Source organism: Manis pentadactyla, chromosome 1 (genome assembly GCF_030020395.1).
Source record: "Manis pentadactyla isolate mManPen7 chromosome 1, mManPen7.hap1, whole genome shotgun sequence".
Taxonomy (NCBI): domain Eukaryota; kingdom Metazoa; phylum Chordata; class Mammalia; order Pholidota; family Manidae; genus Manis; species Manis pentadactyla.
In genome coordinates, this window is record NC_080019.1 from 174592029 (window position 1) to 174604965 (window position 12937).

Consider the following 12937-nt stretch of genomic DNA (forward strand, 5'->3'; position numbering starts at 1 on the left):
ACATAAATGGAACATTCCATATAACATAGCAGAATGGAAACTTTTTAAAAGAGCCCATGGAACATGCACCAACATAAATTATGTCCTAGGCCACAAAACAAATTTCAATGAATTTAAAAGAATTAAAATAATACATATTATTTTTCTAATTTTAACCTAAAACTCATTAACAGAAAGACAAGCAGAAATTCTCTAATGACTTGGAAATTAACATATTTCTAAATAATCCCTGGGTAAAGAATTCTCACAGGAAATTTAAAAACATAAGCTTGAATGAAAATGAAAATACAACATGTCAAAATATGTGGATACAATAAATAAGCACTGAGGAGGAAATTATAGGCCTAAATGCTTACATTATAAAAGAGAAGTTTCAAATCTTTGCTCCTACCTCAAGAAACTAGAAAAATATAACCATAGCCAGCTGAAGGGATGCAATAATAAAGAGCCAAAGTCAATAAAACTGGAAACAAAAACAGAAAAAATCAAAAAGCATTTCTTTGAAAAAAATCAGTATAACTGACAAACTTCAGGGAAGATTCATAGAAAGGATAGAAGACACATCACCAATATCAGGAAAGAAACAAAATATATCAGTACAGAACTTCCTCCCATCAGAAAGATAATAAGGGTAAAATACCAATAACTTTACACCCACAAAATACACAGACTGGAAGAAATGGATCAATTCCTCAAAACCCACCAATTATGGAAACCAAATCAAGATGAAAGAGACAAGCTGAATAATTCTATAGCCATTAAAGAAACTGAATTAGTAATTTAAAAGCTGAAAAAGAAATCTCCAGGCATGTATTATTTTACTCCAGAATTCACTTACATATAAAAATCCTCAACAAAATATAGCAAATCAAATCCATCAGTTTTAAAAATTTTTACACCACAACCAACTGCAATTTATTCCAGGTATGCAAGGCTGGTTCAACATTTGAAAAACAGTCAATGTAATCCACTATATCAACAGATTAAAGAAAAAATATGGTTTTATCAATTGATGCAGAAAAATCATTTGACAAAATACAACACCCATTCCTGTTAGACATCTACCACAAACTAGTAATAAAGTGATACTTCCTCAACTGATAATAAGCATCTACAAAAACCCATAGCTAAGATCATACTTAATGTTAAAGAATGAATGCTTTTCCCCAAGACTGGGAACAAGGGAAGAATATTACACTCATGACTTTTATTTAACATAGTATTGTAAATTCTAATCATTGTAATAATGCAAGGGAAAGAAAAGGTACAAAGACTGAAGAGCAAGAAATAAAACTTTCAGATGACATGATTATGTATCTAGATAATCCCAATGAATCTACAAAAAAATACGAAACAAAAACAGAAAACAAATTCTGAAGTGAATTCAACAAGGTTATAGAATACAAAACACAAAAATTCACATTTCTATTTACTAACAACAAATATATAGAAACAAAAATTTAAAACAGCTAACATTTACAAATGCTTCAAATAAAATTAAATACTTGGGAATAAATCCATCAGAACATGTGCAGGATCTGTTTTCTGAAAGTTACAAAATGCTGATGAAATAAGTCAAAGGAGACCTAAATAAATGGAGAGATGTACCATGTTCATGGATTTGAAGACTCAGTATAGTAAAGATGTCAGTTCTTCCCAAATTGACCTAATAAACAACAGTTTTGAAGGAACAGACCATCTTAGTCTAAAATTTATATGGAAAGGCACAGGGCGTAAAATACCTATAACAATTTTCAAAAATAATGAAGTGGGAGGAACCACTCTACCAGATGTTAAAGCTAGTTAAGTAGCTACAGTGGTGAAGGACTAATCACAAAGATCAGTGGACAACTAGAGAACTCAGAAAGAGACCCACACAACTATGCCAAAATGATTTTTTCCAAAGTTGCAAAAGCTATTCATTGGAGGAAGGATAGACTTTTAAACAAATGGCACTGGAACAACTGCACTCTCAAGCATTCATCTCAGAGAAATGAAAACTTGCATTCACATAAAAGCCTGTAAAAAAAAGGTTCACAGAAGCTTTATTTGTAATAGTCAAAAACTGGGAACACATTGCCATATCTTTAAATGGGTAAATGATTAAACTATGGCAAACTATGGTACATCTTTACCACTACTCAGCAATAAAAAGGAATGAATTATTGATACATGCAATGACTTGGATATATCTCAAGAAAGTTATGCTGGGTGCAGAAAAGCCAATACTCAAGTGTTACATGCTGCATGATTCCATTTATATAGCATTCTTGAAATTATAAAATTAAGAGATGGAGAAAAGATTAGAAATTAGGGACTTGGAGAGGAGGGACGTGGCTGTGACTATAAAAGGGTAGCACAAGGAGTCCTATATCTTGACTGTGAGGGTGGTCACATGAATCTACACGTGATAAAATTGTATATAACTAAATGCATATGTGCACACACAAGAGCATGTAAAATTCATGACATCTGAATAAGATTGGTGGATTGTATCCATGTCAATTTGTGATACTATATAATAATTACATAAAATGTTACCATCTGGAAAAAATGTATTAAGTGAAAGATATTTGGGAATCTCTATTATTTCTTATAACTACATATATACAATTATCTCAAACTAAAGCATTAAAACAAAGGAATGATCCAATATACATCAAGAGCTACAATCATGATCCTAACTTTCTGAAGTGAAACTCAGCAACTTCAGTTTACAATTAGTCATTTACCTACTCAATCCCCAACATTAGTCATTTACCTACTCAATCCCCAAATTAGGCACTGTGTTAGGTGATAGAGATTTCAGGGTGAAAAAGGCAGCCATGGACTTGTCTTCATGAACTTTTAGACTAGGAAATGTGAAAATAGCTTAATGCATGAAAAGGGCCATTACATCTTCACTCATATATGTGAGAATTGTACTCCACTTAAATATATAATAAGAGTAAGGTGAAGAAATTTTTGGAATACTATATGCACCTTAAAATTATTATGAATACTATTTAACAGAATGGAAAATGTAACCTGAAGGGAAACACTAAATACAAAATCATACCGTCAGTAGCATATGATAATTAATGATAACTTACTTTTGTATGAATAAACTTTTATTGAATTTTAGATAATTAGAATAAAGATAAATGCTTTCTAAACAACATATGATAGTATCTTTTCTGTCATGGTATTTCCACTTTTCTTTATAAAAGTATAGACATTCATTTATTTCAATTTTTACAAAGTCAAGAACCATAAAACAGGAAAAAATAATGCTAAAGCAAATTCAGCTTTTCATCAATATTGGAATGGTTGCAATGGTTAGGTTCTGAGCTTAGCCCTCTTGGAAAAAGTGTGTGCAAGAGCTACTGATTTCCATTTATTCAAATAGGTATGAAAATAAGGAAGCCGCTTTCTGTGACAATCATACTTGCAGGAAAAGAAGGCAAAAAGCACAGTGGCAAGAGGGTGAGAGAGACAACATCAGGAAAGAAAACATGTTCTTATCAAATTATGAGGTCAACATCATAAATAATTTAGTAAACAAATCTGGGAAATCATTTGTGTGTCGCTTAAAATGGGATTAAGGCAAGATAGTCACCAAAACAAGTACGGCCAAATCTACACAGCACAAAATACAGTGGGGAGTTTGTAAATTATCTGGTAAACTACAAGGCCAGCCAAACCAGGTACTGAATCACAAAAGGAGTCTCTTTACAGTGGTATAAAAATGAATTTGGGCAAAACTGCAACCCTGAGCCATGATAAATACAGGGCAGACCCTCCCCGGAGCATACCTGAAGACATCCCTTTTGTCTCAGTCTAACCTCTGTTGCAAAAATAATTATTTTGAGAAAAACAAAAAGGAAACTCCAGCCTCACTGTCAGAACCTACTAACCTCGACTTGTCAAACAAGGAGAAAGTGACCTAAGTCAGTACGGTAGGCAGAGGTGCTGACCTCATTAAGATTAACCCAGTGTGATAGCAAGGAAGACCTGGACGCCCTTGCTCTGAGAGGCTGCCAGGAATGCTAATGTCCTTCAGAGGAGCCTTCCTGCTCCTCTGCTGCTCACACAACCCAGCTCTTCCCTGCTGGGCCTCCTGCCAGCTCAGTGAACGCACTCACTGTGCTTGGTGTTAAAGACAGTCGTTTCTTTCCTGGCCCTATGCCTCTCATAGGGCTCAAAAACAACCCAATAGTTTTCTATTAAAAAAATACTTTTCCAGTAAATAATGAACAGTGTCATGGACCTGAAACAGACCCTAGAAAAACAGAGACAGGCAAGAATCTGTCAATATAGCAATATTCCAAATATGAAATTCATGGTTCAGGAAGAGATAAATAAATAAATATGAATGGGCTTCTCAGAGAAGTTTCTTTTGTTTTCCCCCATTTCTTACTGAATTTTGTTTGTGTAAAAAGTTTTGATTCTATGCTGCAAGAGCCAGCCCTATTGGGACCAATATTAACCATTTATGCTATTAGCTCTCTACCTAAAGTGGGAATGGGGTGAGGCAGAACATATCCCTGGGTTGCTCATTATTATATCTAAAGACACCTATCTTTTGAAATAATTTCATTATTTAAACTCCATCTGGCACTTTAGTCTCTTGAAAAATTACTAAGTTAGGCATGAATTAGAGAACAAGCCCATCTGAGCTGCAGTGGGTTTAAGTGCTATTCTACTCTTGTATCTTTTTGCTTGGCTTGGCACATCTTTGAGATCCAGCTTTTTGAATAGAATCCTGGGATATCTGCGCTGGGGAAACCAATCTTCATGATGGAGCATTTCCAGTTCATTTCATAAATTGTAGTGGCCAGGTAACAGCACTGCCTGCTTTGTGTTTTTTACTAGTATCCTTGTAAAGAAAGCATTTCTTTCCCAGCACTCAGCCACCCCACTCCACCCCTCGTATGGGGTTTCCGCTGATTCTTTTCTGAACGCTCTATCCAGTCACATCCTATACGAGGGACCCAGCCCGACTCTGGGCTGGCACCATGACAGGGACCGCGCCAATTCGCTCCAGGGTGGCTTGGCTGACGGTATAGGAGTGCATGGGCTGAGGCCGAGGCTTCCTGCTGACAGAGCCGTTGCTCCTGGGCATGGCCTGTGGTGGTGACCCTCTGCTGGCTGTCACTACCAGAGTCTTCTGTGTGGCTGGGACCAGATGGTTCCCATTGGCATAGATGGATGGCATAGTGGCATTGCCTGAGTGGAGGGAGAACGACTGGCGCAAGTCACTGAAATGGCTGAATGACTCCGTGTTCCCATGAATTTTGGGGTTGTTGTTCCAGTATCGACTATTGTAGGTATTGGAAGAGGTCAGTGTGTTGTTCTCTGAGGAGGACATCTCGGTGTGAAATGCTTTGGCAGAACACTTAGGTGGAAGATCATCCTCTCTGAAAAGGGACAAAAATAAAGTTGTCTTGTCATTAGGATTTACCTGAGGCTCATCGTGTCCTCGTGCGCAGGACTCTTTCTTCTCATGCTAAGGCCAGTATGTCTGAAATACAGACGCCTCCGGACAGACCATGTGGTCATGAAAGCAAACACGGCAGTCCTGGGGGCCTCAGCCTTGACATTCATTCCCTTTGAGACCATGCTCAAGAACATTTTTCCCTTAGTTTCTCAACCTCCAAGAGTAGAAAAAGTATAAAAACCAGGCCTTCTGATATAAGTGGAAAAAATATGAAAAAAAAAATGTGTGTGAATATACACACACACAGTTGACCCTTCAGTAACATGGGTTTGAAACATCATGGGTGCACTTACACGTGGATTTTTAAAAATAAATATATTAAAAATTTTTGGAGATTTTTGATAATTTCAAAGAACTCACAAATAAGCCACCCAGAAATTTTGAAAAAATTAAGAAAAAACTAGTTATGCCATAAAATGTATAAAATATATGTAGATACTAGTCTATTTATCATTTACTATCATAAAATAAACATGTCTATTATAAAAAGTTAAAATTTATCAAAATTTGAAGCACATAAACAGATACAGACTGTACATGGTGCCATTCACAATCAAGAGAAACGTAAACAAAGAGACAGTATTAAGTCAGAACTGCCTAAAATTAGCTATAGTACGTACTGCCGACCTTAACAATTTTGTAGCCCACTCCTGTTGCTATTCCCCTCCTCAGAGCAACTCAATATGAAAACACTGAGGATGAAGACCTTTATGGTGATATATTTCCGTATATCCCACTTAACGAATAGTAAATAATTATAATGTGTACAATTAATAAACATCTATTGTCTTTGTATGAAAATACAGTAACTGCACAGCAAGAACTGCATAAGATATTTTTATGTCATCATTATCAACATAGTATTAATTACAGAATTAACAATATGTTAGTTTTCTTACAGTTTTATAACTCTGCTGTCAATAAATTACATTACCATAGAGTACGCCCCTCTCTATTGTGATTGGAAAAACTGCATATCAGCCTATCATCACAGGGTAAGTAGTTTTAAAAATATTTATAACAATGCTTTCAATACTGTATTATGAACATGACTGTAATACTATATGCCATTTTATAATGATTCATTCGTTAGTATATAGGCTGGGCTACATGAAGCAATCATATAAACTGCACTGCGCTGATGAGAGGTCTTCCTCAGAAATCTTAGGCTGGGATGAAATTTATCTTGGTATCTAGTTTACAGCCTTAAGAATTACCAGAGGCTCAGAGAAACAATTAACTTAATTGAAGGTGTTAACTAATTTATTTAACATTTATTGAGTCCCAGGCATTGGACTTGATGTTTTATGTAAACAAGACACAGCTCCTGTATTCAAGAGCCGATGGCCAAATGGGGGTGACAATCAATGCAAGAACATTTGCAAGTCTGAAAGGCTGGACAAGGGGCAAAAGTCAGCTCATGTGAGGAGTGATACCTGGACTAAGTTAGGCATGAATTAGAGAACAAGCCCATCTGAGCTGCAGCGGGTTTAAGTGCTATTCTACTCTTGTATCTTTTTGCTTGGCTTGGCACATCTTTTGAATCAGATCAAGGAATTTACTGAAAAGGGGAGTTTGCTCCAGGAAAAGGGTGGAGGCTTGGGCAAAGACCCTGAGGCATGAGATGATACAGAACAGACTGGAACACAAAGGGATCAGGGACACGTGAGAGATAAGACTAGGGAAGCCAGTGAGGGTCAGATCCTGAAGGGCTGTGTATGTCATGCCAAGTAGACTGGAGTCACTAAAGCATTTTCAATAAGGACATGACATGATGCAATTTGAGGCTGAGCTTGAATCCTCCTATCCCCATGATATGCCAAGAGTCATTTTTCTTTAATGATCATTATGACTTTGTTTTATTATGATGTACATATTCTTGACTGAATTGTCTTTCACACCAAGCCACACTGCTTCAGCCTATCTGTGTACTAGTATGCTCTTACAGTATTCCTTCTTGCTTTATGTCCTCATCTATTATAAATGACAGTGTCAAACACATGTTCAAAACTCACCTGTCTACTGTGGTAGCCACCTAACCCCATTTATCTTGGAAATATGGGAGAAGACAAATTCCTCACTTGTGTCCTCTAATTGGGCACATGCTAGACCCTCCTCCCCTTTCATGCAGTAAAACAAGTGAGTAACGCTATGAGGAAAAGTAGTAATGTACTAGAAAACATTATTTGGCTAGTTTAACTATCTTGGCTATCAGTCGTAAGACTAGCAAAGAAATCTTAGCTGTTAAAATGAATAGAAATACAGACATTGGTTATGCAGGCCAAGTAATTTGATACATACCTTATTTCATTAGGAATTTCTTCTTCCTCCTCCTCCTCATTTTTGCTTCTCCAGTAAAAGAATGCCCCTAAAATTAGTGCAATGCAAAAAATGATAATAACTGCCCCAGTGCCAATGGCTCCAGCTATTAGTCCAATGCTCCTGGGCTGGGCTGCAAAATACATTTAAAGTAGATTTAAAGAATGACAAAAAAAAAGGGGGGGATGAGTAAGAAAGAAAAAGAAATAGCATACACCCATGCAACTTTATAAACATGTAGATTTACTACAGAACCTTCTTAAAATGTACAAAATTGCCTAAAGTATTGCATACATACACAGTTAAACCTCAGTTAACTTTCTGTGTCCCCAGCGACTACGACTGACACCCAGTAGGCTCACAAACATTTGCTGAATATACGAACATTACACATCTCACTGCTTCAGGAGAGCAACACTCAGGACAGCACAGGAGAGATGCTGGCCTGCCCCCTCCGCCCGGTGAACTCTGGCAGTCAGCAGGAGAGGCCAGTGGATGGCAGGCACCTCATCCCAGCCAGATTCACTCTCTTTCACAATTGGAATTCAAGTAACCTAGATGACTCAACCGAAGAGAAAACTTCTACACTGCTTAACCAGCCTACCTAACAATTAAGCAGATAAAGGGATTAGGAGAAAACACAAGAAAGTCTTGCCATCACTACAAATCTGTATACTGCCTATAGCACCATCTAATCAGGACTGACTTGATTTTAATAATCCTAAAGAAGAAGACATTTCGGCATCAAGATGTCATATTGCTGAGGCCAGAAGTACACTAATACATTTTTTAAATACTTTCAATAATGATTAAAACCAACAGACTTGCTACTGAATCTCTGAAAAACTAAAAACAATGAAGTGGAACTCTTCATTCCCTGGTTTAACAAAGACCTTAGTGTTTCAGACCCAGAGTGGATGTCAGAATTTTAAATACTTACGTGAAATAACCTGGAGATCCAAAAGACAGGTGCTGGTTCCAATGGCATTAGAGGCGACGCACTGGTACAAACCGGAAGACAGAGAGCTTATGTTCCGGATAGTGACTGTTCCCTGGACCTGGTCTGTCACAAAAATCATCAAGTGAGGATTTAGGGGAAAAAATAAGGTAGCCAAAGAAATCAGCAGAAGGTAAAGACTATAAAAACAGGCAAACACTGAAGAGCTATCAAAAGCTTTTTTTTGGAGAAATTTTTGGTTCATGAATGTTAAAGACTAAAATCACATCACATTAAAGATCTGGAGCTACAGAGGACTGTCTACATAAGGGCAATCTTACAACTTTATCTTCAGATTAGTGTGAGGTCCTAATGTGCGTAGCCTTCACTGAGAAAACAGAGGCTAATGTCTACCCTACCGAATTTATGACCAGTAATACCAAACTAATTCTGAGGACATGCAATAACATAGAGTTGAAGTGAAACCACTGTAACAGCGTTCGCCTTGTGACATCTGATGCAACTAAATATCCACTCTGTGCTCAAGGGTGCAGATTGTTACTCCTTCCCAACAGTTATGACTGTTTGCGTACATTCAGATCCTCCAGAAGCGGACACCAAGACAAGCAAGAGGTTTACTGGAGGAGATGCCAGTAAAGGAAATGAACAGGAAGCTGGAGAAGGTGGAGAGAGCCTCAGATTACAACGCAGGGCTGGCCCCTGTGAAGGGGGAGGGGAGGAAGGAGGGCCAGGACAGATGGTCTCAGATGGCAGCAATGTTACAGAGGTTTCCATCAGGCTGATGGGGAGTTCTTGAGCTAAAGTCACCTAGTAGAGGAGTCCCACATCTTGCAGGAACAGGGCTGCATTAGTAGCCTCACTGTGCCTAGTCACTGGCTGGGGACAGCCCAGGCAAAGCAGAGAAGCGAAGCACTTGGATGCAAAGCAGAGGTGGATCCTGGAGGAAGCAGGTGACGCTGTCAGTCTATTATTTCTGTACCATGGTGCATTTTCAAGGCCACCACATTGATATTACCAAGAAACATTTTGGTAGTTCCCATTTTAGCAAATCATCAACATTAGCATAAATTGGTTATTTATTCCTTAAAAATAAAATGTAAATGACTTACAGTAATAAAAATTAACAGTTTTTACTATGTGCCAAGCATGGTTAAGCTTTCATATGTATTATCTTAATCTTTACAATGACTGTATAAGGTATTATTATTATTATTAATCCCATTGAATGGGTAAGGAGACTGAGGATTTAGATAAGTAGTAAGATTACACAGCTAGACACACAGAATTGGAATTGGATGGAAGGCTGTCTTACCTCTGAAATCTAAGTTTCACTGCCTTGGGCAGTGAAATATATCCAGTCACCTCAACCACTCAAAATATCTGCAAGTTCAGGACTAAGTGGAAAAAGCCTCCTGATGGCATAATTGTGGTACAAAGTTCAGGCAAGAGAGCTCTCCCTACCCTGGGCTGACTATTCTTACATGAAACTAAGATTCAGCTATCCTGTTTCTGCTGGCAACCTTCATTTCTAGGTAGCTCAAAGGTAGAAGCAGAGAAGATGGGTCAACAAAAGTAGAACTGGCCACAGCATTCAAGGACTTAAGTTGTTTAACAAGTAAATATTTATTGGGCACCTAACAAAAATTAATTGAACAATTTCTGTATGCCAGGTAATTTCTGATAATAGTAATGCAATGATAAACCAGACAAACCCAGCCCCTTATCTTAATGAGACAAGTAGACAAGCAACCACAATACATGGGGCAAGTGCCAGCACTAAAGAATACACTAGAGAAAGTCCAGGGAGCATACAGGAGGGGCATCTAACAAGGACTGTGAATTCTGGAAGATCTCCAGACATCAGCAGCCCTCAGGGTTGTCCCTCTGCCTTCCAACATAATATAGTGGGCAGTGTTAATAAATGACTGAATCATCAAACACACACCAGAAAAAGGACTACTTTTTTCTGCTTTTTGCTTTTTTTTTTACTGGGAACATTTAAAAAGGTCATTAAGGATCAAATTAAAAGGAATATTGAAGTGTCAAACCCACATTATATGGAAATCTTATTTATCCAGAACATGATCCTTGATGAATTTGAACATTTGGATTCTACTGCACATGTTCAAGTCAATAGGCAAGGTGGTTATTATTTGCACCTGTATATTATTTCCTTTTTTGTATCAAAAAAATGAACAACTCTGAGGGCCACCAAAGCCTGGGAACCTTTCAGCGCATCCCTGAGATACTTAAGCCAGTCTGAGGGGGTGCCTGTCTTCTCCTCCTCTGTGTTCTGTGTGATCTACTAGGCCCTCATCATATGCCCTTCCCAGGTGCTCCCCAGCCACCCTGCATTCTCTGGTGTTGGCACTTAACCCCATTTGTCCTAATTTCTTGCCTACTTGTCTCATTAAGATAAGAGGCTGGGTTTGTCTTGTTCATCACTGTATAATCCTCCTCAGAAATTTCCTGGCACACAAAAAAGTGTTCAATAAATAAATAAAGGGCTACCTTCTCTTTAGTGTCTGTTTTGTACCATATGCACTGTATTCAGAGCTTCGCACAGGTCTCATTTAATCTTCAAAACCTTCAGTCTTATATTCCCTAATTTTCCAAGATGAAAAAGCTCAGAGGAGCTATGCAATTTGTCCAAGAGCACACAGTACATAAACAGCAGCAGCAATCTATGAAGTCCGATCTGTCCATGTCCAAAGCTCATAATCACCATATGTATATCTGGATTTCTAGAAAGGCATTTAAAGCCACAGTACTCTATAGAGAGCATCTATGGTATTTTTCCTAACCATGCAATGTTCCAGTGCTGTTAGTATTAAACTAAGCTACCTGTCTAACTCCATTTTCAACACATTACCAAAAGTCATCATGCAAGAAAACTATCATCTCTAGGCAACTAGCCCCACAATTCCACACAGTGTGTTGTTTTCCTAAGCCCTGAAATTCTTGGAATTTGATGAGCTCACATAAAACCAGTAATTTTTTTGATATCTCCATAGAGATCATTTACAAAGTTTTTGACAGCTGAACTAAGCAGCATTTTGACATGTATAAACATGTAAACTTTCAAGATTCTTATTTTTAAGTTATTTTTAAAAGAAGTCACTATTCTTCCCTTTGTCTCTCACAGATACAGACACCCTGAGCAGACTGACATTAGAAAGTATTCTTAAGAGAGGTTGACATACTATGCTAGAGCTAACGCAGAGACAGACACATCTGTGAGAGAGGATTGACAGGAGCAAAAGAGGACTGATTGTGTGGCCAAGACCCAGCAGAGGCTGGAGCTGCTCTTCAGCAAGCACCAGGCCACTGCCAGCCACAAGCACAGGGCCCTTTCTGAAATGAGAAGGGCTGATTCCCCATCTGTCATTTCACTTGGTCTACTCTGGCGCAGAACTAATTTGTTGAAATGAAATTAGAGAATAAATGTTCTTTTTGTCTTTCTTTCAAAGAATAGGGAAAGTTCAACTGTGTGGACCTAGCTTGGAAAGCACAAAGACCATCACATCACACCCCCATTTTAGTTCACAGCAACACTAGCCCACACAGACGATGCACCTGGATAGAAGGCCCTCTATAATTGGAAAGAAATCAATGTAACTGTACACTTCCATTTCCATCCTTTCTCCACAGGTCCAGAATCACCTCTCTGACTGCCTCATAGATGGGGCACTGGCTGAGAACAAGAGTTCTAGTCTCAGACATCTTAGAATCTGCTCTACCACCTCCTTTCTATATGGTCTTAAAGGCAGTGCCTATTCTTCATCTATACTTTCGTTGCCTCATGTGTGACATGAAGCCACCAGCATGCCTTCCCATCCTAGGTTACTGTGAGAACTAGATGGGATGAGACATGTAACAAGCTTAGAACAGTGCCTGGTAATGCTTCCAGGTGAGAATTCCTTCCTGGCATTGTTTGGGACATTTATGTATTTTTCGGAATCATAATAAAAATCAGTCAAGAAATTAAGGAAATGTTGAATTGTCTCCAAATTCCCAATAGATATCAATACTCAGAATCTGAGGTTGAGAGATAGGAATTTCTAAATCATAAATTATTCTATTTTTTGTGATTTATGTACTTTTAAAGTAATAATGAGTGATCATAATAATAATGAGTTATTTCTTCTATTAAAGTTTCAGAAGTATTCTGTGTGGAAAAA

At 37.9% G+C, this 12937-nt stretch overlaps 1 protein-coding gene across 4 annotated transcripts in view; it reads right to left on the reverse strand.

Annotated features, from left to right (window-relative positions):
- Positions 1 to 4391: 4391 nt before the first annotated feature.
- The window catches only part of IGSF11 (immunoglobulin superfamily member 11), a 166503-nt gene continuing 157957 nt past the window's right edge, over positions 4392 to 12937 (reverse strand). For 3 of the 4 annotated variants that reach the window (XM_057502907.1, XM_036883459.2, XM_036883457.2), the window contains 3 exons: positions 8739 to 8861; positions 7781 to 7931; positions 4392 to 5399 (listed from right to left, as the gene is read on the reverse strand). In XM_057502907.1, the coding sequence (XP_057358890.1) occupies positions 4961 to 5399; positions 7781 to 7931; positions 8739 to 8861 (713 nt within the window). In that variant the 3' untranslated portion in view covers positions 4392 to 4960. The remainder of the gene's footprint in view (positions 5400 to 7780; positions 7932 to 8738; positions 8862 to 12937) is intronic. The other variant, XM_036883458.2, reaches the window with a different exon arrangement.